The sequence below is a fragment of the Diabrotica virgifera genome, chromosome 6, assembly GCF_917563875.1.
Source record: "Diabrotica virgifera virgifera chromosome 6, PGI_DIABVI_V3a".
Lineage (NCBI taxonomy): Eukaryota > Metazoa > Arthropoda > Insecta > Coleoptera > Chrysomelidae > Diabrotica > Diabrotica virgifera.
The window spans coordinates 162,188,829-162,215,337 of record NC_065448.1 but is presented as its reverse complement, the minus strand read 5'-3'; the positions used below and the strand labels follow the sequence as shown (position 1 = coordinate 162,215,337).

The window sequence follows — 26,509 nt, the reverse complement described above, 5'->3', positions numbered from 1 at the left end:
CATACGTGATAACTGGTCTGATCAGTGTCTTATACATTCTGATTTTTGTTTGTCTGCTGATGTTTTTGGATCTGAGTAATTGCTTATTCCTACCAAAAGCTTGATTACCTTTCTGGATTCTGCCTTGTGTTCTATCTTTGCTGCTTTTACCTATTGTTACTCCTAGGTAGTTGAACTTAGATACTTCTTCAAATTTATATTTTCCCGTTATTATTAGTCCCCTTCCAGCTTCTCCGTTCAATTTCATGTATTTGGTTTTGTTTTCATTAATTACTAATCCCACCTTTTTTTGCTTCACATCCAGCTTGTTTATGGCTTTTATTAAGCTCGTAAACTAAAAGAGATAATTAAAATGTTTCAAATAAAATTTGTTTCTTGAGAAAAACAAAGAAAAGAAACACAAAGAAAAAAAGATTGTAACTCGGCTTCTACGCATGCAAATAAGCTTTACAAACTTTTATTTTAATTCAATCAAAATTTGATAAATTACTTTATCTTTATTCGTATTAAAGTTATACGCGTTTCTATTTTATGGAACATAGTTTAAGAGCGTAAGCGCAAAATTTCGAACCAATGCTTTTTTAATGCATTCATTTTTTTTCGAATCTTGAGATAACTAATATATTTTTGAAAATTTTTATCGCAGAATGAACGGTTACATTATTACCGAGGGCCACAATTCCCTTAGCATAAACAAAAACTTTCTTTTGGATGAGATATTCGCTAGACTTCGATAAAAATCACACTAAATTTTCTCTTTTCCCCCTGCAACTTATTAAAATAAACATAGAAGTTTTCAGGGACTTTCGGCCCTCGATAATAATGTAATCTTTCATTCTGAGTTTAAATATTTCAAAAATATCTATTTGTTTTCTCAGGATTAGAAAAAAAACTGAATACATTTAAAAAACATTCGACCGAAATTTTGCGCCATTACATGCAAGTACCATAAAAGTTGTTTGAATTCTATTGTATCTACGGTATTGTAAATCATTCCTTCTCTTCTTCTTATTTCTTCGTTTGGAATGTGATCAAGTCTGGATATCCGACACGCTCTTTTTAGACAGTTCATTTGTACTACTTCCAGCTTTTTCTTCTCTTTCATCATTGGCCAACATTCAGATCCGTACGTCAAAATTGGTTCTACAACCGACTTTGAGATTGTCATTTTTGTTCGTAAACTAATTTTAGGAAATCAAAGTAATGAGATTAGTGTTTGTACCACGTTGAGGCCCTTTTGTATTTTCTACTAAATGTCCTGTTTCTATGTTCCTTCCTTCGCTATCACTTTCATTATACAGGATGTCCCGAAAAGATTGGTCATAAATTATACCACACATTCTGGGGTCAAAAATAGATCGATTGAACCTAACTTACCTTAGTACAAATGTGCTCGTAAAAAGAGTTACAGCCCTTTGAAGTTACAAAATGAAAATCGATTTTTTTTCAATATATCGAAACCTATTACAGATTTTTTATTGAAAATGGACATGTGTCATTCTTATGGCAGGAAGATCTTAAAACAAAATTATAGTGAAGTTTGTCAACCTCATAAAGTTTATGGGGATTTTGCTCCTTTAAACCCCCCCAAACTTTTGTGTACGTTCCAATTAATTCATTATTGTGGTACGATTAGTTAAACACAACGTTTTTAAAACTTTTTTGCCTCTTAGTATTTTTTCGATAATCCAGTTTTTATCGAGATGCGGCTTCTTTTTAAATATATTTACATAAAAATTTTATGCGGGTTTTGTTCCTTTAAACCCCCAAATGTTTGTGTACGTTCCAATTATACTATTATTGTGGTACCATTAGTTAAACACAGTGTTTTTAAAACATTTTTGCCTCTTAGTCTTTTTTGATAAGTCATCTTTTATCGAGATATGGCTTCTTTTTCAAAATATACATAAGAATGTAAATTATAAATAAATTTTCAGATTATTAACAGGTCTCTACAATCGTACTTAACCATATAAAAATATGTGGTGGATTCGACAAATATTCAAAATATGTCGATAAACACTGGCTTATCGAAAAAGTACTAAGAGGCAAAAAAGTTTTAAAAATATTGTGTTTACCTAATGGTGCCACAATAATAATTTAATTGGAACGTACACAAAAGTTTGGGGGGGTTTAAAGGAACAAAACCCCCATAAAATTTTTAACAAATTTAACTTTAATTTTTTTTAAGATGATGCTTCCATAAGAAAGCCACATGTCCATTTTCAATAAAAAATCTCTAATAGTTTTCGATATATGAAAAAAAATCGATTTTCATTTTGTAACTTCAAAGGGCTGTAACTCTTTTTACGAGCACATTTGTACTAAGGTAAGTTAGGTTCAATCGATCTATTTTTGACCCCAGAATCTGTGGTATAATTTATGACCAATATTTTTGGGACTCCCTGTATATTTAAATTCTTCGCATTTTTTTAATATCTAATCGAAATTTGTAGGATCTAAGATATTCCGTCTTGGTAATGTTGATGTTCAGTTTTCGGTTTCGAATCATATAACCACGAATCCACAATAAAATGATTGTATGCGAAGAAAAGATTTGTTATATACAGGGTGTCCAGAAACTCTCCCGACAAATGAAGACCGGAGATTCTTCAGATAATTTTAAGACAATTTAACCCAATTCACCTTGTCCGAAAATGCTTCCTAAGGGAGATAGAGCTCTTTGAAGATGGCGTCTTTAATAATTTTTTTTTAATACCTCCAGCACGATTCTTTTTAGAAAAACTAAAACAGGTACACTTATTTATCTTTTAGAGATAAATCGACTACATCAATTAGAAATTTCTAGTACCTGTCATAGGTAGGGCAACGATTATTTTTTTTTGTTTTTAACTTCTAAGCATTTTTGATACTGGATTATTAAATTGTGAGATATTGTAGTAACAAAAGGTACTCTTGCTTCAAGTCGGTAGGATGCACCGTTTTCTAGAAAAAGCGACTTGAAAATTTTTCGTTTGTTGACTTCAAATCAAATTTTTTTCAAATTCAATAAACGAAAAATTTTCAAATCGAGTTTTCTAGAAAACGGTGCATCGTACCGACTTAAAGTAAGAGTACCTTTTAGTACTAGAATACCTGACAATTTAATATTCCTGTGTCAAAAATGCTTAGAACGTAAATACATAAAAGTTATGCGACAAAAATACCCGTTCCCATACCCAAAACGGGCGTCTATGACCGGTACTAGAACTTCGTAATTGATGGAATCGAATATTCTTGGAAGATAAATAAGCGTACCAGTTTTCATTTTTCTAAATAGAAGCGTTCTGGAGATATTTAAGAAAAACTATTTTCGGACTAGGTAATTTGGGTTAAATTATCTTAAAATTATCTGAAGAATCTCCGGTCTTCGTTTGTCGGGAGAGTTTCTTGACACCCTTTATATACCTATACATATACTTGTTCCCAAGTTCTATTCCCATCCCTGTGCATTTTATCCTCCAGGTGTTTAATGCTTCCTTAATATAGATTTTGCATAGAGTTGGAGATAAACATCTTGATTGATTCTGAATTTTATTCTCCACTTTAACGTCGCTTTTTGTATTTATATACAGGTTCGGTATAGCGTTGACGTATGCATTACTTAGGTCTGCCTTCGTCAATATTTCAAACAATATTTTTAACGATACACACTCTGTCATAGGCCTTCTCTAAGTCAACGAATTTCTCTTTCCTCATATTGGTTTTCGATTCGCTCTTTTATCAATCGACCGTACAACCTCCCCAATGAACTAATAATACGTATACTCCTGAAATTTTTAAATTTCTTTTTATCTCCTGTTTTGTGGATAGAACTTATACACGCCAAGATCCAATCTTCTGGAATATTTTCACGTTTGATTAGACACTTATTATAGATCTGCACCAACAATTGTATTAGTACTTGACGGTCTGACTTTTATTAATTCAATGGGGATGTTTGCAGGTCCTGTAGCTTTCCCGTTTTTCATTTTCTTTAAGGTTCGCCTTATCTCGTCCACACTAATTGGTTGTATTTCGTAATCTTCTATTGGATCTGTTCTGGAGTCTCTGTAATTTATTTCGCAATATGGTTTTGTTTCGTCAATAGGAATTTGTAATAGTCCCTCGTTTAGTTTTTTTTTTCGGTCACAGTTTTCTCAACTTCTCTATTCCAGTAAGTGCATGTTCTCCAGTTTTCTGGATCTTGTGTTTCATAGCCAGATTCTATAGGCTTTCTTTTTGGTATCTAACAACTCTCTTATTATAACCACAACTCCAGATCTTGTTTCCCCAATTTCAGTGTACACTATGCCGTATGGTCTCTTGCGCTGCATTATGAGTATACAGTTTTTTATTTGACAGTATAGATCCTCCACCGCTAAGAATCCGTGCCTGTATTTCTTGACTGGTGTTGTTGTCATTTATTATTTAGCCTAGGTAGGGAAAAGTGGAGGCATATTCGTAGATATGGTTGTCCACCTTTAGATTCTCATGTTGATTCGATTTTGTGAACTCCATATTTAGTCCAAAAAGCCACTGCGTATCCGCTAGGAAAAATATTCCGATTCGGATTTTTTGCACAATCTTACTCAAAAAGGACCCCTTTTAACAAATTTGCATGTTGCCAGGGCCAAAAGTGGGTCAAACATTGTTTAAACGTTTTTGTTTGTTTTTTTCCTAAAATTATTTTTTTGCATGGAACAAAGTTTTTTTAGGTTTTTTGGATCATTCCAAACAGAAAAGGTTTAGTGACTTTTCTCTAAAGTTGATAGTTTTTGACATATAAGCGATTAAAAATTGAAAAATTGCGAAATTTACCATTTTTAACCCTCAAAACTATGTGAAAAACTGAAATTTTGAATGTTGCCAAGGTAGGTAGATATTCTGTAAACATCGATTGATGAAATCCCGAAGAGTTTTTTGCAATACAAGATTCAAAACTCCTTTGTTTTTTAATTTGCTAATCAAGCGTGCGTGACACTATTTTCCACAGACAGTATGGTGCAAATGAAAGGAATAAATTCGTTATTTCGTAAACCGGCGACTTTAAGGAAAAATCCCGAAACAGGTCGATTTTTATTTTTAAATTATGATATTGTGGCATATATGGTATACTAGTGACGTCATCCGTCTGGGTGTGATGACGTAATCGATGATTTTTTTTAAATGAAAATAGGGGTCGTGTGGTAGCTCATTTGAAAGGTTCTTCAATTCTCTATTCAGTAATGTAAACATTTACATAATTATTTATACAGAGTGTCCAAAAATTTTTTATTAAATTAAATTATTTGACAAAAAAAGAAGTAGAAGGACACCCTGTATAAATCATTACATAAATGTTTATATTACTGAATAGAGATTTGAAGAACCTTTCAAATGAGCTAGCATACGACCCCTATTCTCATTTAAAAAAATCATCGATTACGTCATCACGCCCAGATGGATGACGTCACTAGTATATCATATATGCCACAATATCGTAACTTAAAAATAAAAATCGACCTGTTTCGGGATTTTTCCTTAAAGTCGCCGGTTTACGAAATAACGAATTTATTCCTTTCATTTGCACCATACTGTCGGTGGAAAATAGTGTCGCGCACGCTTGATTAGCAATTAATAAAAAACAAAGGAGTTTTGAATATTGTATTGCAAATAACTCTTTGGGATTTCATCAATCGATGTTTAAAGAATATCTACTTACCTTGGCAACATTCAAATTTTCATTTTTCACATAGTTTTTGAGGATTAAAAATGGCCAATTTTGCAATTTTTCAATTTTTAATCGCTTATATGTCAAAAACTATCAACTTTAGAGAAAAGTCACTCAAGACCTTTTCTGTTTGGAATGATCCAAAAAACTTAAAAAAACTTTGTTCCATGCAAAAAAAATAATTTTAGGAAAAAAACAAAAAAAACGTTTAAACAATTTTTGACCCACTTTTGGTCCTGGCAACATGCAAATTTGTTAAAAGGGGTCTTTTTTGAGTAAGATTGTGCAAAAAATACGAATCAGAATATTTTTCCTAGCGGATGCGCAGTGGATTTCTGGACTAATTATATTTTGTTTTACTTTTATTTATATATAAACCAAACGTAGCAGCTTCGCCTTTCAGCTCTATAGCTTTTCGCTTAATACCCTTTTGTTGCTGCTTATTATGGCAACATCATCCGCATATGCATAAATTTGCATAGATCTTGTATTAATACAGCCGTTCATATCCAATTTTCTAACAACAGCTTCCAAAGTTAGATTAAAAAGTTTTGTTGATAATGTCTTGCCTAACTCAAGTTTCAATATCAAATGCCTGTGTCATATCTCCATCTATTCTCACTATGGCTTTGGAACCCTTCAAAGTCAATCGTATAAGTTTAACTAACTTATTGGGTATTCCTAACATAGATAGTTGCTTTAACATCTTTTGTCATTGTCTATCTACTCCATCAAACGCCTGTTCGAAATCAATATACAAATGGTAACTTGGTATGTTATATTCAACACATTCATGTACCTATACCTCTTTACATATGTATTTGGTTGACTCCTTTGGTAGTTGAAACCACATTGGTATTCACCAATTATTTTTCCGAAAACTATTACAGGCGGCTGTATATAATTCCTGATAGTATCTCGTGGACGACATTTAAAACTGTTATGCCCATATAATTTTCGCAGTCATTTGTCTCCCCCTTTGTACCGGGTGTCCCAATAAGAATGGCTCTCGGCTATATCTCAGGAACCGTTTATAGTAGAGCTTTGAAATAAAAAATTTTATAACAAAAGTTGCCTCAGGAAAAGCCTGGAAATTATTTTCATAATTGTGGGTCCACCGCTAGAGGGCGTAATTGAATATCAAAAATAAAAAAATCAAAATTTTACAAAATTTTCCTAATGAAGGGGCACTGGAAATCCGATGATTGTATTCTTCATCAAATTCTGCGCATATTTAATTTAACAAGTTTAACTCTACCTTTGCAAATAAGAGGTGGGGGTGAGTGGGAACCTTGTTATGAAAAAATGGCTGTAAGTCCGGTTCTGCTAAATCAAATTTTGAAAACTGGGTCTTGTTGAAGACAGATATTTTTCTTCAATGTAAGCGTGATAATTTTGAACCATCCTAATAAGTAATAAGCCAGCTGGGAGGCGTTATTTAATTTTTTTCAGAAATCTAGTTTTCTTTGGAAAATATTAAATACAAGTATACATTTTTAATCATACTTTATAAAATTAGATTAAATTAGCAATAGTATAGCGAAAACCGCATGTCGATACCTTTTTTCTATTTCAAGATATCTCGAGAAACGTGTAAATTTTATACATAACTGTTACTATCACCGGTAAGCTAAGTTAATGAAAAGTAGTGCTGTGGAAAAAAACAAAATAACATTTTCCAGATGTCAACGTATAAAAATATAATTAATTAAAACAACAATATAAAGAGAGACAATACTATTAAAATTAAATATAACACAGAACAAAAAGAACTACTTAGTGACGACCTAAATATTCAAATTGTTGCCCATCATACACTACTCTAGGATACATTATCCAGAGAATACTAAACGCCATTCAAAGCATATCGAAAGCAGAAATTGAGACTGCTGTTCAATCTACTCTTGAAAGAGTAAATGTTTGCAACGAAAATGATGGGCAAAAATTTGAACGTTTATGTCATCACTAAATAGTTGCTTTTATTTTTTTGTAATAGGGCATTTCAACGCTTCTCATTTGTTTCAAGCCTCTGTCATATGCCGTATAATCCGTGTATAATATTAATATACGAGATATGAACGAGGCTCGAAACAAATGAGAAGCGTTGAAAAGACCTAATATACGTTGACAGCTGGAAAATGTTTCTTTGTTGTTTCCATAGCACACTACTTTTAGTTAATTTCGTTTACCGGTGACAGTAACAGTTATGTTTTTAAATTTACACGTTTTGTAAGATATCTCGAGATAGAAAAAAGGTATTAACATGCGGTTTTCGCTATTCTGTTGCTAGTTTTGTCTAATTTTGTAATATGGTATTAAAAATGCATGTTTGTATTTAATATTTTCCAAGAAACACTCGATTTATGAAAAAAATTAAATAACGCCTTCTAGCTGGCATATTACTCAGTAAGTTGGTTGGAAATCATAACTTTTACATTGACGAAAAAGATCTGTCTTCAACAAGACCAAGTTTGCAAAATTTGATTAAGCAGAACCGGACTCACAGCCAGTTTTTCATAACAAGGTTCCCACTCACCCCCACCTCTTATTTCCAAAGGTAGACCTAAACTTGTCAAATCAAATATGCGTAGAATTTTATGAAGAATACGACGATCGGATTTCCAGTGCCCCTTCATTAGGAAAATTTTGTAAAATTTAGATTTTTTAATTTTTGATATTCAATTACGCCCTCTAGCGGTGGTCCCACAATTATGAAAATAATTTCCGGGCTTTTCCTGAGGCAACTTTTGTTATAAAATTTTTTATTTCAAAGCTCTACTATAAACGGTTCCTGAGATATGGCCGAGAGCCATTCTTATTGGGACACCCGGTACATAGAAAGTATGATTCCTACTTTCCAATCTTCTGGGATGACTTCTAGTGTCCATATGCGGTAGATTAGTTTATGGAAACGCTTCCATAGCACATGTCCACCATTCTTTACCAGTTTTGCAGTTATTCTGTGCCAGGTACTTTATTATTTTTTAGATGTTTTATGACGTTTATAGTTTCTTCCAATGTTGGTTGCTCAACTAGTTTTTCGGCTGTGTGGTGAATTATTTCTTCATCTTGTGAATCTACAAAACAGTAATTAGACCAGTGGTCACATATGGATGTGAAACGTGTACCCTCTCAACAACTGATGAAAATCAACTGAGAATATTTGAGCAAAAAATACTAAGAAAGATATTTGGATCAACCCATTGCAGCGATGGTTCATGGTTCGTAGAGAAATAAAATGAACTACGAGCTGGATAAACTAATCCAGAGTGCAGATATTGTTAGATTTGTAAAGTCACAAAGACTAAACTGGCTTGGTCATTTAGAAATAATGCGAGATAATCTAGCTGTAAAAGTAATCCAGAGATGGAAACACCAGGAAATAGAACGAGAGGAAGGCCCCGTTAAACCGTGAAAGATGGATAGACGACGTGACGTAGAGGGAGATCTTAAAACCATGAACATCAGGCAGTGGCGAAGGAAAGAATCCGACATGAATCCGAAAGAATGAAAGAACATTGTTAAGCAGGCCAAGACTCACAAGGGTTGTAGCGCCATTAGAACAAGAAGAAGAAGAGTTCCTCCACCATCTTGTTTCTTTTCTAATAGTTTGTAGTTTTGTGGTCAATATGAGGTTATACAATAATTGGATGGATTCATTCTTTAGTTAGAACCATAGGTTCGTAATAATCATCTATAACATCTAACACTTATAATATCTTCTTGAAACAATAGAATTGTTTTAATTGTAATAAATTTATACTTGATGAAGATGCTCTGCAAAGTAATGAGAAAACTAGCTTTGTAGATTCCCATCTCTAGTTTCTTTCTGTTTGTTTTTTTTTTCTTCAAACGTGCATTAGTCTTTTGAAGTGACGCTCCTCAACTGAAAGTTAAATTTGCATAATCCGAAGGTTCAAAGAGTAAATATTAAATCATATCGTGAAATAACATTGAAAATTGCTAATAATATTGACTATAAACGTCATGGAAATATTCGCATTTTAACAATGAATTTTTGCATATACAATTTGCATTTTTGTAGTTGTTTTTGAGTCGTTTTTATAATCATGTTACAAAGTACAATGTAATTGTGTGCATTTTAATAAATAGATATACTAATTAGTCAAAAGTAGTTGAATATCAAGGTTTTTTGAGCAATTTGGGCAAAAATTTAAAATTTAACTGTCCCCGTAAATTCACGAAAACAATGCTTCCTTATCACCAAAAAATTCACGCAATCACCAGATAAACCTGAAGATTGTACAGGGTGTTAAGAAATTCTCCTAACAAACGAATACTGGATATTCCTCAGATCATTTTAAGACAATTTAACCCAATTCGCCTAGTCCGAAAATGCTTCCTAAGGGAGCTAGAGCTCGTGGAAGATGGCGCCCTGTAATTAGCTTTTTTTAAATAACTCCAGAACGCCTCTATTTAGAAAAACGAAAACTGATACACCCTGTTTATCTTCCAGAGATAAATCGATTCCATCAATTGCGAATTTCTAGTACCGATCATAGACGTCCGGTTTGGGTAGGGCAACGGTCATTTTATTGCATAACTTTTTTGTCTATAACTTTTAAGCACTTTTGACCCGGAATTATGAAATTGTACGCTATTATAGTACTAAAAGGTACTCTTGCTTTAAGTCGGTAGAATACACCGTTTTCTAGAAAAGTCGATTTGAAAATGTTGACAAAAATTTTCAAAAAAAAACGGTGTATTTTACAGACGCAAGATTAAATTTTAGTACTACAATACCCCATATTAATTTAATAATCTAGTGTCAAAATGCTTATGTAAACATTAAAGACAAAAAAAATATGCAATAAAATAAGCGTTGACCTACCCAAAACAGACGCACATGACCGGTACTAGAAATTCGCAATTAATGAAATCGGTTCACCTCTGGAAGATAAATAAACGTTCTACCAGAGAAGCATGCGGAAGTGATTAGATCATAACAAATAGTATTTTTTAAAAATTAATAAACGGATGTTCAATGATAAAGGGTAGGCACCCCCTGTTAACACAGGCAAAATGTCCTCACTCCCAGAATTCAATTTTTAAATGCAATTTAAATACAGCGCAATTTTAGCCTTCAACGCCTTTCCTCTTTCTCCTCCGCCAAAAACGGCATTTGTTCGTTTTGTTTTGGTGGGATGCAATGAATTTAAAAATATCAGAAAATTCGAAAACATCGTTGAGGCTTTTACAAAACATGTCTATTTTTTATGGACTCGTAGGTTGAGTGTATTTTTTAATTTTGTGTATTTTATCAAAAACTACTTTTTTTCTAACTTTTTTCAGCTTTTTCCGTAAGGTGCGCCTCCTTCAAAAATTCGAAAAACTGCTTTTTAGGTTGTCTTTGGGGATTTTCCCCATTTTAGAGACTTAAAACTAGATAAGATCAAGTTTTTTCATAGGTTCTATATAAATTAGTAATTGAGTCCTTTAGGACATTCAGAAATAGGAGGAAAACTTTCAAAACACCCAAAAACGTAGGGATTTTTTGGGAGGTCTTTTTGTGGAGTTTGAACGTGTTCCTTTCATTTTTGATTAGCCTAAACAGTTATTTTCAAATTATATATAACACATAAAGAAACCTTGATCTGATCTATTTTTGAAGTCTATAAAATAAAAAGAATGTGTGTGTACTTTCTACGCACGTAAGTATTATACACATAGTTTCAAAAGTTATGCATCACCCCTCGTATTCACGATGTTTACGCTTTTATAAATCCTTATCTTTATCACATATTTAATGGGCCTTTTTTTATAAAAAATATACTATTTTTGGTTTTTTATTTTATTTGAATATCCATTTAATTGACCTGGTTTTGCCAAGGTGTAAACATTTGAAAAATTTATTTTGGTGAAATTTTTGAAAACGCGATTAAAAATGAATCGTACTTTAATTTCTGAGTTGGACCGTATAAGAATTATCTATTTAGTTGAAGAAGGCCATTCACAGCGGTTCGTGGAGGAAAGAGTGGGTGTTTCTCAGAGTGATGTCTCACGGATATGGAATAGGTTCCTGGAGACAAACTCGATACGAAATAGAACTCGGTCTGATAGACCCCGAGTTACCAATGATCGACAGAATAGATATATCAGAATTTCCATCTGTAGAAATTCTTCTATGTCTGTACCAGCCCTCCAGAAAGAATTCAGACATGCTACAGGAGTCAGAGTATCGTTGGCTACAATAAGAAAAAGAATTTTAGACTCGGGTTGGAGGAGTCGTCCACCAATAAGAGTTCCTCAGCTACAACCTAGACATGTTTTGAACCGCCTTCAGTGGGCTTAAGAGCACATACAGCTCCCCCAACAATTTTGGAATTTTGCGCTTTTTTCAGACGAGACCAGAATCGGTTTAAATAGTGATAACCGGCGAATTTGTGTGTGGCGAGAGCCAACAAGAGCTGCACAACTAGCCACACAGGAAAGGTGCCGGTTATCAATATTTAAACAGATTCTGGTCTCGTCTGAAAAAAGCGCAAAATTCCAAAATTGTTAGGGGAGCTGTATGTGTTCTTGAGCCCACTGGAGGCGGTCCAAAACATGTCTAGGTTGTAGCTGAGGAACTCTTATTGGTTGACGACTCCTCAAACCTGAGTCTAAAATTCTTCTTCTTATTGTAGCCAACGATAGCCTGACTCCTGTAGCATGCGTGAATTCTCTTTGGAGGGCTGGTACAAACGTAGAAGAATTTCTACAGATGGAAATTCTGATATATCTATTCTGTCGATCATCGGTAACTTGGGGTCTACCAGACCGAGTTCTATTTCGTATCGAGTTTGTCTCCAGCAACCTATTCCATATCCGTGAGACATCACTCTGAGAAACACCCACTCTTTCCTCCACGAACCGCAGTGAATGGCCTTCTTCAACTAAATCGATAATTCTTATACGGTCCAACTCAGAAATTTAAGTACGATTCATTTTTAATCACGTTTTCAAAAATTTCACCAGAATAAATTTTTCAAATGTTTACACCTTGGCAAAACCAGGTCAATTAAATGGGTAATCAAATAAAATAAAAAACCCAAAATGGTATATTTTTTATAAAAAAAAGGTCCATTAAATATGTGATAAAGATACGGACATCGTGAATACGAGAGATGATGCATAACTTTTGAAACTATGTGTATGTGTGTGTACTTTCTATTATATGATTTCAACGAAATAAATATACTAAATAGTTTATTTGTATTTTATTTAAATATTAAATTAATTTTAATACTTACCTACCACTTTCAAAAAATTTTTATTAAAACGAGACCAAAAATTAAAAAAAATGCTCTACCAACGAAGCCATCATGGCTCTGTTTACGTGACATCTTGGACATAATTACAAATTACGGTGACAAATAGATCAAGTGAAGTATACAGATGTTATAATAGATACTTATTATATTTCTCCCGAGGAAGACAAATCCAAAGACACAAAAATTATAATAAATAATATATTTACTAAAAACACTAATATATTCTTTTCATACCTTACTTGCGCTCATACATACATAACTGGAAAGATTAGCAGCGAACTCCTGTCTGTTTGCGCATGTGCCCAGAATAATAAAAATTCACTTTCAATCGCGTCTAAAGAAGTATAACTTCAAAAATTCTCAAAACCCCCCTAAAAAGCAGTTTTTCAAATTTTTGAAAATGGCGCACCTTACGGAAAAATCTGAAAAAGCTTAGACTTATAGGTTTTGATAAAATACCCAAAATAAAAAAATAGACCTGCCACCATCTACAATCTACAGTAAGTTATAGATGCACTTTTTTCCAAAAATTCTTTTTTGAGGTTATGTAGACTCAACCTACGGGTCTGTGTGTAAAAGCCTCAACTATGCACGTGAATTTTTGGGAATTTTCAAATGATTGCATCCCACCTAAAAAAATAAAAACGAAAAAATGAGGTTTTTTGGAGGTGGGGAAGGGGGTGGAGGGTTAGAATTGTACTGAGTCATATTTTTTAATCACATATAATGTAAAAAAAAATGAAAAAAACGTAATTTTAGGAGTGACAGCATTTTGATTCCAAACGTACGATTACAATTTTTGTTATAAAGCCCTGTCTGAAAATTAATATATTTTATTTTCTTTTCAGAATGTCTACACTTTTAAAATGGGCTCAAAATACGCAAGGAAAATTTAACGGAAAAAATAGTAATGGAACTACAAACGGCGAAAGGAAATGGATTCATCCTCCTGAGGCGTTGCAAAAAGGACACATAGCATATCTCGTCAAATTTTTAGGCAACACGGTAGTCGATCAACCAAAAGGTAACTAATTATTATTTAGTTGAAAGTGCTAGGTGACTTTTATATGTAATTAATAACTAGAGAGCGGAATATATGCAACACAACATTACCAAAATATGCGCATATATATGCATTACTTTTACTACAAATATGCAGGTATTTTTTCTAAATTTGTCTAAATATGCAAATGCATATTAAAAATACTCAAAAATAAAACAATATATTAAGTCGTAAAATTTTCAGAAAAGTTGCCTTCAAAAATACGTACAACTTTCCTCAAACAATCGAAGCCCTCATTTTTTTCTAAAACATTTTTTAATTTATTTCTAATTGTAATCCCTGTATTTCCGGGAATTTTTTGACAATGAGCAGAAAAAGTGTTAACAAGATTAACCGAATCACTTAATTGTAAATTCCTTTGTTCTAATGACTTTATTAGATCTGGTAAAAAACTAAAATTAACTTTTATGAACATAAGTTCTTTAGCAATTTGTACGTTACTTAAAGAACAAAGTACGTTACTGAAGCTGAAGAACAAAAGCGGAATTGTCTACAATTTGATAGATTTTTGTATTTTGATGCTTCTCTCTATGTCCGTCTTTATAGAAGTAAAAGCGAATTTGTCGAATAAGAACACTCTTTCCAGAAAAATTTCTTTTGTGGGACATGATGCTTTTGTTTGTCAGTTCCTCATTTAAAAAATGAAATGTGAAAATGAATGTAACTTACGATTTTGGAACAGGCCTTGCAAAATACTTTGTCTCCACTTAGCTTTAACTCGGGAAAACACTTTATCCAAGCACTTTTTTGAATGGTAGACATATTTAAATTTAATATATACCAATCACTTCAAAAACACTAAATACGATACAACGTTTACTTTAAACAAATGTTGGCCGGAAACTGACAAAATAATTATTAGACCCTTAAAAGCAGGTAGGTACCTACGACTTGCTACGCTAATAAAATAATATTTTTCTGGGAACACCCATAATTGTTAAATTCAGGTAGTAATGGGAAAGTCCAGATGAGCGATAGATAGATAAATAACGAGCTCGTTCATATCGAAGTTATAAAATTCCAACTAAGAGAGGAAAATTTTAAACTTTTATATAATTTATTTTTAAAATATGCAAAATAAATCGTGTTTAGCTTAAATATGCAATGTTGTGTTTGTTGTCTAAAATATGCAATATATGCATCTATATGCACTTTGCATATATTCCGCTCTCTATTAATAACAATAGTAAATTGTCCATATAGTAACTGGAGAAACCTTAGCACAAAATACGAAGATTTAACCGAAAACACTTAAATAAAATGTGTTTCCTTATAAAGTTACAGGGTGTTTTATCTAAAAATTTAAAAATTATTTTTGCTCAGCATTTTGAAACTATTCGACGTATCCTTTTCATACTTGGCAGAAAGTGCGACTTTGATACACCTTACTAAATTATGATAGACAAACGTTTCTAGCTACTACCAGAGGCGTACGATAGGGGATAGTGAATAGTTGACCCTTCTCAAATTCTACGCCACTGGAGGAATTACTATTGTAGTGCCATTTTTAGATTCTCCAATACTTTCTGCGTAAGTAATATAGTCCTCATTGGTAACGATAAAGTCATTAGTTTTCGAGCTATTTGAAGTTAAATATAAAACGGCACAGTTATTTTGATTAATTATTTATGATATGATTCATATGATTAAAATTTAAAAATTATTTGTACCCAGTACTTTGAAAGTATTTGGCGTATCCTTACCATACTTGGCAGAAAGTGTAGGTACTGTACACCCTACCAAATTAAGATAAATAAACGTTTCTAGCTACTACCAGAGGCGTACGACAGGGGATAGTGGCTGGTTGACCCTCCCAAATTCTATGCCACTGGCGAAATTGCCATTTTAGTGTAATTTTTTGATTTTTCAATACTTTGTATGTAAATAATATACTCTTCATTCGTAACGATAAAATGAATAGTTATCGAGATATTTGAAATTAAAAATGAAGCGAAACAATACATAGATTTGTTTCTCCAGATTGTGTTGTTAAAATATTCTGCTGCTCTGTTCGCCATGTTCACGTGTTTTTGTACTTCTTCTTCCACTTTTCCGTAGCTTGACACTTTTATTTTCAAGTATCCCGTTCCCATCACATGTTCTATTATTTTGTTATTTACGACCAGTTTACATCGTCTCGGTTCCGCTGATATTACTATCGATTTAGTTTCCTCTGTTGAAATCACCGTGTTGTATATGAGCGCCGTGTCTTCGAATTCTTTAATTAATCTTTGTAGGTCTTCATTTTCGAAAATTGCCATTCTCCTTCGAAATCTTCGAAATGCATTTTGGAACATGAATTTTCCTTGTTCAATAATGCAATTTTCATTTCGTCATCATCACTTTAGTTTGTAACAAAAATAAGAAAACTTCTGTTGGAGTGAAAGTAAAAAGAAAGATATACTCCAACAGAAGTAAGGAAAAAAAAGAAGAAAAGAAAAGACTAAGGTAACTAGTTGGGGCCTCTTATGAAAATAAAAATGAAGGGACTTCAGCGGTTGAGCCGAAGTAGGAAAAATAAAAAATACTACTTTGCAGTAGTACTGAAGAAAGGGGAATTAGAAGGGATAATAAGTAGACGTGGGAAGAGACAGAGGCAAACTGAATAGAGTTGGCTAGCTATAGATGCAAGAGAGCAACTTGACACTCAAGGATGGATACGGCTCGTTTGCATGCCTGTCGAAGAACAGTAGCTCTATGTAGATAGTAATAATGACTAAAATATGAAATAATAAAATAAGAATAATGTACTGAAGAGGAATGAAGATGAATAATTTCTAAAGACGAACAAGATAAATAAATCTAACAAATCATGGGCGCCATGAAAATGATCTTCGATCATTCTCCCAGGTATCTTATACTGCTGTCAGATATTAAATATATCAAACCTGTAATAATGAACATAAAGGAATAATAAAAATAAATGATATACAAAATAAATAAACATATTTATTAAAAATAACTACCAGATTTTTAACAATCTCTGAGTTAAGCAAGTTCATATTATGCTGTAACTCTAAAATGACATAAGTTATACAAGAAGATATATATATTTTAAAGATAACAACAATAATGTTATCTGTTACAAACTTAAATATAAGTACCTCTTACTAACATATAGGGTACAAAATTACATAAGTCTTCTACCAAATGGTTATAGTACGCCTGCTACGTACAACTAAAGGAAACCGACGAAGATGAAAATAATACAAATAAATAGGCCCAAGCCTCACTAAGAGAAAATACAATACTGAATAAAGCAAAATTAAATATACAAATGAATAAACGTTATAGAAGTGAAGTTAAGAAAAATACCGACAAAATGACCTAAATTAACCGAGCAAATGCAATGAAATAAAGTAACGACGAAGTAACCGAACAAACGAAATAAAGCGAATAAATACAATATTTGGGAAACAAGCAAGTAATGTTACAAAATAAATTTACCCGAATTACATAAACCAATATCAAAGCAATAATAAAGTATTAAAAACCTAATTTTCTCTAGGCTTATTCCTGTGCACAAGAAGTTACCGTAGATACAAAGTTTGGGAACCAAATAATCTAATATACAAATACATATGTCAAAAAAAACAGAGGTAACCTAAATCTGGAAAAAAACATAGTGTATTTAACAGATAGTCTGAAATATAAAAAAAACCAATAGTTACTAAAACTCCTCACTAAATGTTCCCAAACGAGGTTGCGGTTGCATCCTAGAAAATGAGCATCACTATGATGCACCTCCATGCCCCCCGTAGGCCCAGGTGGCAGGACGAAAAGGAGCTGGAATGTCCCCCAAAAAGCTTGTTCCCAAAACATACTCCCAGTTTGACTTGGCGGTAGCTGCAATAAGGTCAAGGTGGCTTCCCTAGGTAGTCAAGGTGGGTACGACATCACATGAGGGTTAGTTTTCTTCCAAACGGCTAAAAACATATACTTCGTTTGATTTCTCATATAAACCGGTAAACAAAAGTAAAGAGAAGAAGAAATAATCGAGGAAAACTTTTTAGAAGCAATAACATAAAAAAACAACCATTAAAAATGGAACAAAAACTAATCTCAGGTAACCTTGAACTATTTTGAGTTTGAAAACATGAACAAATAATGGCATTGCATTTGAAATAGGAATATAAAATATGACTTATCTGAAATAACATGAGATTAAGATAGTAATAGCCATCTACATACATTTTATATACCTTAATGAAATGGTATTGAACCAGACAAAGATAGTTACATGACAATTTATAGATATATTGGATGTTCAATCGGTTTAAAACGTACAGAGAAATGGTAATTATTTCCAATATTAATTTGAGGACTTCAAAAATGTTTGGTTATGTAAAACCAAAAACCCCATTAATATAAAGATCGATATAAAGATAATATAAAGATCGAAATAATCTACATCCTTCACCTAAGGGACTGGCTAAGAACATTTAACAATGAACCAACTATTTCATATATTCAAGGTTAACTAAAAAACATTAGTAGAAAAAACGATTTACCGGTTAATTTTTTATTCCTCTTCCACTGATGGTACTCCCATCCTTACTCCAGGAAACCCGTACTCCAGGAAACAAGTGGTGGTAACTTTTTACTATACTTCCAAACTTAGTTGAAATAAAAATTAATTTCGAAGAAATTAACCGCCATTTACGGTACTAACCACCAACACCAACCTGTCAACCTCGCAGCCACCGGCCAAGTGCCTCTCATTCCTCCCACAGTCAGCGAGGAAAACGTCAAACTCTCACGGAACACGAATTAAACGACAAGGAACGGTTCAACAACTATGTTCCGTACAGTGTGACGTCACATGAGAAGTCCTTTACGATAAATTAAAGAATTTAAATGGGAGGTCAAGAGAAAATAATTATTTTTTTAAAAATAATTACAGCGCTAAAAATGATAATATAACGGGTGGACCGTTACAATCCCCTCCTACTCGGGAAAAAAAAAATTTTTTAACCAAAAAAATTTTTTTTTTTTTTAAACTTCAAAATATTAACAACTAAATTTACAATAGTCTAACAATCCACGTTGATTCGCAAGATTACTTCTAAATATAAACTAATGGTCAAGGAAAAATAAATCAATACATGACTCAAACTCATACTAAAATGTTACTATGTTACTCTCTGCTACCAAATATTAACATATATTGCTCAAAAGTCAAAACAAAACTAAATATTGTACTTAAGTTCATAATAATAACTGAGTGTCGAATTGGGCACTAAAACCAAAATTGAACTATCCATGGACATCAGATTTATAAAGGGTATATCCAAGAACGGAACAACCAGGAAAAGGTGTGAGCCAATTCGAACCATATCAAAAGTAAATGTACCAAAGTGAATAAAAAAAAATCAGTAACTAAAATAGGTAAAGAATTGAACACTTTATCCAAAACTGAACTAACAATGGACACCAGATTCATAATAGTATATCCAGAGAAGAACAATCAGGAAGATTTATGGAACAATTCTCACTAATGTCAAATAATACCAATAATAAACATACCAAAGGAATCCAAAACTCAATAACCAAAATAGATGTGGAATCGGACACTTAATCCAAAGTCGAACTATCAGTGGACACCAGATTCATAAAAGGCATATCCAAAGAAGAAAGACCAGGCAAATTTATGGACCAATTCACACCAATACTAAACCACATAAACAGATCAGGTCTACGTACACCCACATCCGGTAATACGAACCTATCCAACCAAATACACAAAATAAATGAAGAATCGGACACTTATCCAGAATCGGACTATCAATGGACACCAGATTTATATAAGAGTATATCCCAAGAAGAACGATCAGGCAAATTTATGGACCAATTCTTACTAATACTAAATAAACTAAATTATTGGATCCAATGGTAACTAATACTGAACAAAATAAATAAATTAGGTCTATATACACCCTCATCCGGTAATATGGACCTATCCAAACTAAGTAATCAAAATAAGTCAGAATAAATATTGCTAACAGACTAAGTAACAGAGAGGTAACCAAACTAAATCAAAGGTAAGGTAAATACTTAAAGTGTATTGACTAAAGTATTCTAGAAAATACATAAACTAATTCATGCTGGTATTCGCGAACTATAGCATGTTGCTACAACAGATGTATGAGAATAACCAGACTTAGATAAGGTACTAATATAAGAATAAGTAAGGAAGAAAACAGAATGAATGGTGAACTTACAAGGTCTATGGCACTATGATAAATAATAGGAAGAAAAAAAAATATGATAAGTGATAGGGAAAAAATTGACGAGAACGAGCACAATTTTAAATAAAACTGCAAATTCATGCGTTCTCACATACGTACATAGAATTATTCAGGAAATGTTCAAAAATCTAAATAACAAAACTAATGCTTAAGGAAAGAAGTGGGAATATACTCAAATGAACAACTCATCTGTCTAAACACTCCAAATACTGACTTAACGAACCTACTATGTATAGGGATGGCCTAAGCATTGATTTATAAACAAGTGCGCAAGATATTTATCCATGTTTACTCATCAACTCAAAGTACAACATACTATGAAGTAAAAGGCCTAATATGAACTAAATACTTCCCTATTAAATTGTAAAAAACTGAAATAAGTAAACTGATTACAGAAAAATGTTTAGGAAATGTAATGATGAAAAGACATCTGCCTACTCTGCCATGAGGACATAGATTACGAAACCGGACAGCAGTGATCAGTTGCTGAATTTCGAACCCACGTATTCACCAACTTTGAGCATCAACAGACTAAGTAGTTTCTAAGAAGAAATATGAAAGACTCAAGAATTCATACATACTTACATCAAAATTCCAAACTAATTCCAGAATCATACTGTGTAGGATAGAAGGATATAAATTATTATAAAGTGTTTAAGATATTGGAGACAAATAATATTAATAGAGTAACCCAATAACAAATTAAAAACCACATCTTTCCAATATGGCAAATTCAATAATAAGATATAAATATGATCAAAAAAAAATTAGTAAGTAATCAAATATTCCAAATAATATAACACATAACCTGAGATAAGTAGTGCATAACATACAGTTCCATAATAATATCCATATTAAACAAGAGTACCTACTTGTATGAGCTTACCTGTCCAAATAAGTATATAAATATATAATAATTCAACAACCCTTCTAACTTAAGGGGTTAGGTGTGCAAAAACTAAACAAAAATACAAGTGAAGTTCTGATTAATTGTATAATCCTACTGACAGGATTAGCAATTAATAACATTGACTCATAATAATAATTACAATGCACCATGCCTAATACCAAAAAAAAAGTTAAACTCATACATAAAGTACTACATAATAATTAAATTAATAAGTAATAAATTAAAAGTCATCAACAACAAAGCCAAAGATGAAATCAAGCAATGTATGTAGGTACCTGCATTATCAGATGACAAAAAAAATATCAGACTAAAATTTCTAACCATACTAAAGATTGAGCTAAGCTAAAGACAAACAGAAGAAGAGATTAGCTTGAACAACACTGTTAAGGTAATCTTCTTCTGAAGACTGTTCTATAACTTAGTAGGAAAATAGTATCAATGTTTCCTAACTAATAAAGAATTTATATTTAAATCTCAACCTAAAGTATCTGATTTCTATGAGCATTATATTATGGTACCCACATTGATATAATATTATTATCAACAATAATAAAACTAGAAACTGAGATGGATAATGGAACTACTTTACTATACAATAATTATAATTGTTATATTTAACACTACCAATTAAAGAAAAATAGTTTGGATGACCATCTGTAACCATCCGAACCATGCGAATTCAACGTATCATGTATAGAAACTAATGTCTGGACTGATATTGCTTTGTGGTGTGTGCCTGTCTTACCAAACAACCCAAATATCAAAAATAACAAATATAAAATATAATCTAAAGTTTGTAAGACAAAGATACATATGGAGAAAATATTAGCGACACACCAACAAATCAAAAATGCCAGCAAAATATATAAATAATCAAATCAATAAAGTAAATAAAATACCTAAATACTGAAAATAATTTCTAGTTAGGTGTAAAATATAACCACACTAGAAAAAAAAATATATGCATATAGTCAATAATTAATTGTACGTGCAAACATACTACCATTGGTAGAAGGACTAAAAATCCATAATAAAAGAACATATGTCAGATATGTATACTCAGTCTAAATACACAAATAAGTTTCCAATAAAAATACAAAATTCAAACTAAAATATGAGCTGTACCACTATAACTGAAAATGAGGTATCAAAAATAAACTAACCAAAACCAAAAGAAGCAGTATAAGTCTACCTGTTTATTATTAATAAAAATTAAAGACAAAAATAAATTAGAAATAACATATATACAAAGATATCAAAAAGTTAATAAAACAGAAAATTCTAATAAAAGAACTACTGTCTTAGAACCAAAAACGGTTGGCACCACGCATTGGGCAGCCAGTGTAACAAAAAGAAGAAAACTTCTGTTGGAGTGAAAGTAAAAAGAAAGATATAGGTACTCCAACAGAAGTAAGGAAAAAAAAATAAAGACTAGAAGTAAGGAAAAAATGAAGACTAGGTAGATAAATAGTTGTGGCTGAAAAGAAGAGATAATAAAATAAAGATATATAGAGATAATATATAGAGATATATAGAGATAATAAAATAAATAGAGATAATAAAGAAAAGGGTTGGTGGCTTCTAGGTTGAAGCCGAAGTAAGAAAAATAAAAAATACTACTTTGCAGTAGTACTGAAGAAAGGGGAATTAGAAGGGATAATAAGTAGACGTGGGAAGAGACAGAGGCAAACTGAATAGAGTTGGCTAGCTATAGATGCAAGAGAGCAACTTGACACTCAAGGATGGATACGGCTCGTTTGCATGCCTGTCGAAGAACAGTAGCTCTATGTAGATAGTAATAATGACTAAAATATGAAATAATAAAATAAGAATAATGTACTGAAGAGGAATGAAGATGAATAATTTCTAAAGACGAACAAGATAAATAAATCTAACAAATCATGGGCGCCATGAAAATGATCTTCGATCATTCTCCCAGGTATCTTATACTGCTGTCAGATATTAAATATATCAAACCTGTAATAATGAACATAAAGGAATAATAAAAATAAATGATATACAAAATAAATAAACATATTTATTAAAAATAACTACCAGATTTTTAACAATCTCTGAGTTAAGCAAGTTCATATTATGCTGTAACTCTAAAATGACATAAGTTATACAAGAAGATATATATATTTTAAAGATAACAACAATAATGTTATCTGTTACAAACTTAAATATAAGTACCTCTTACTAACATATAGGGTACAAAATTACATAAGTCTTCTACCAAATGGTTATAGTACGCCTGCTACGTACAACTAAAGGAAACCGACGAAGATGAAAATAATACAAATAAATAGGCCCAAGCCTCACTAAGAGAAAATACAATACTGAATAAAGCAAAATTAAATATACAAATGAATAAACGTTATAGAAGTGAAGTTAAGAAAAATACCGACAAAATGACCTAAATTAACCGAGCAAATGCAATGAAATAAAGTAACGACGAAGTAACCGAACAAACGAAATAAAGCGAATAAATACAATATTTGGGAAACAAGCAAGTAATGTTACAAAATAAATTTACCCGAATTACATAAACCAATATCAAAGCAATAATAAAGTATTAAAAACCTAATTTTCTCTAGGCTTATTCCTGTGCACAAGAAGTTACCGTAGATACAAAGTTTGGGAACCAAATAATCTAATATACAAATACATATGTCAAAAAAAACAGAGGTAACCTAAATCTGGAAAAAAACATAGTGTATTTAACAGATAGTCTGAAATATAAAAAAAACCAATAGTTACTAAAACTCCTCACTAAATGTTCCCAAACGAGGTTGCGGTTGCATCCTAGAAAATGAGCATCACTATGATGCACCTCCATGCCCCCCGTAGGCCCAGGTGGCAGGACGAAAAGGAGCTGGAATGTCCCCCAAAAAGCTTGTTCCCAAAACATACTCCCAGTTTGACTTGGCGGTAGCTGCAATAAGGTCAAGGTGGCTTCCCTAGGTAGTCAAGGTGGGTACGACATCACATGAGGGTTAGTTTTCTTCCAAACGGCTAAAAACATATACTTCGTTTGATTTCTCATATAAACCGGTAAACAAAAGTAAAGAGAAGAAGAAATAATCGAGGAAAACTTTTTAGAAGCAATAACATAAAAAAACAACCATTAAAAATGGAACAAAAACTAATCTCAGGTAACCTTGAACTATTTTGAGTTTGAAAACATGAACAAATAATGGCATTGCATTTGAAATAGGAATATAAAATATGACTTATCTGAAATAACATGAGATTAAGATAGTAATAGCCATCTACATACATTTTATATACCTTAATGAAATGGTATTGAACCAGACAAAGATAGTTACATGACAATTTATAGATATATTGGATGTTCAATCGGTTTAAAACGTACAGAGAAATGGTAATTATTTCCAATATTAATTTGAGGACTTCAAAAATGTTTGGTTATGTAAAACCAAAAACCCCATTAATATAAAGATCGATATAAAGATAATATAAAGATCGAAATAATCTACATCCTTCACCTAAGGGACTGGCTAAGAACATTTAACAATGAACCAACTATTTCATATATTCAAGGTTAACTAAAAAACATTAGTAGAAAAAACGATTTACCGGTTAATTTTTTATTCCTCTTCCACTGATGGTACTCCCATCCTTACTCCAGGAAACAAGTGGTGGTAACTTTTTACTATACTTCCAAACTTAGTTGAAATAAAAATTAATTTCGAAGAAATTAACCGCCATTTACGGTACTAACCACCAACACCAACCTGTCAACCTCGCAGCCACCGGCCAAGTGCCTCTCATTCCTCCCACAAGAATCTACAGGTCGAGCAAGTCTCGTAAATTTCACGATTGCGAGCCACGCTTCACGCAACCGTGTTTGCGTACTTGTGTTTCGAGTTGCGTGGTCGTGCGGAGTTATATTTACCAATTCGCGCAATCGTACTTGAGACGCTGTGTCAGGTGAGGTGTTTGAAAATTTGTGTAACTTGATTCTGTGGTTAAACTTTTGTTTTATTTTTTTTTCGCAGAAAATTTTTAGATGAAGTAATTGTATGATGATATGATGAAGATAACACAGAAAATACAAGAGGGCAGCATACTTTGCAAAACAACTGTTACAATTTGAAATCAACAAGTTGTTGTCTTGCAGGTAAAAAAAGTGACTTTTTAAAAAAATTATATCTTGGAAACTAAAAATTATTTTTATTTATAATTGAAACATGTAAAAGTATAGTACTCTCAAAAAAATTTCAGCCAAAAATATTCATTTTTGTAGAGTTGACTGCAATTTTTCGACAACAGCCCTTTTTTACGGTGAGCAGCATAACAAGTCCAGTCTCATCTGAAATCAAAGTTTCTTGTAGTTTATACCTCTGGCTAGTGAATGAACAAAGGATTTTTTATTAGATGAGGTCATTTTTGTTTTATAAAAAAAAACTACTTTAAAAATGAGAAAAATTGGGGTCAAAAATGTGTTTAAACTTATGTAAAATCTTCAAATTTAATTTTTTTTAATTCCTTCGTTCATATTCTAGCCAGAGGTATAAACTACAAGAAACTTTTTGATTTCAGATGAGACTGGACTTAGTTATGCTGCCAACGCAAAAAAAACTTAAACTCTACAAAAATGAATATTTTTGGCTGAAACTTTTTTTGAGATTACCTTAAGTACTATACTTTTACATGTTCCAATTATAAATAAAAATAAATTTTAGTTTTCGAGATATATTTTTTTTAAAAAGTCACTTTTTTTACCCACAAGACCTATGTAACCCCTTAAAAAAATGTTTCGAAGAATATGTTTGATGGCCAAGATGCATACATATATTTAGAAGGAAAGTTCCTGATTTCTGTAGTATAATACATAATACCAAAGAGGAAGTAGCCCTAAGCGCCAGACTCCACTTGCGATTTGTAGTTGTGAAGATTGAACACATTCTTTCAAATAGAAGTCAATCTATGATTATTTAGTCACAAATGGATTGACTTGTATTTGAAACAATGTGTTCAATCTTCCTGATTACAAATCGCAAGTGGAGTGCGGCGGTAATAACACCAAAATATTCCATATAGGTCCATAGAAGGTACACAGACATTGAAAAATTCCTGGAATATCCCCGAAAACATGTTCCCTGAACATCCCAGGAAAATCCTGTGTCAGCATCTTAAACATTACCTGAATGTCTTATTGGAACATTCCATGAATGTCCACGAATGTTCTCTGGACATTCAAAATATATTTTGTAGACATTCCCTGGATATACCAGAAATACAGTGATGAGCGCTCTAATAACCGGCAAAATAGCACAAAAGATGTATTAAGTAGTG

General features: G+C 32.2%; 1 protein-coding gene and 1 long non-coding RNA gene across 5 annotated transcripts in view; one reads left to right on the top strand and one right to left on the bottom strand.

Moving 5' to 3' along the window:
- LOC126886409 (PTB domain-containing adapter protein ced-6) overlaps positions 1–26,509 on the top strand; it is a 299,658-nt gene that overhangs the window by 203,986 nt on the left and 69,163 nt on the right. For all 3 annotated transcript variants that reach the window (XM_050653345.1, XM_050653344.1, XM_050653346.1), the window contains exon 2: positions 13,815–13,990. In XM_050653345.1, coding sequence (XP_050509302.1) covers positions 13,816–13,990 — 175 coding nt within the window. In that variant the 5' untranslated portion in view covers position 13,815. The remainder of the gene's footprint in view (positions 1–13,814; positions 13,991–26,509) is intronic.
- Positions 16,959–25,135, bottom strand: LOC126886412 (uncharacterized). 2 transcript variants are annotated; one of them, XR_007698606.1, is made up of 2 exons: positions 24,788–25,135; positions 16,959–17,955 (listed from the first exon to the last, which is right to left on the bottom strand). It is a non-coding gene; the product is annotated as an uncharacterized LOC126886412 (long non-coding RNA). The 2 variants fall into 2 exon arrangements; XR_007698605.1 differs by lacking the exon at positions 16,959–17,955 and adding an exon at positions 23,948–24,202.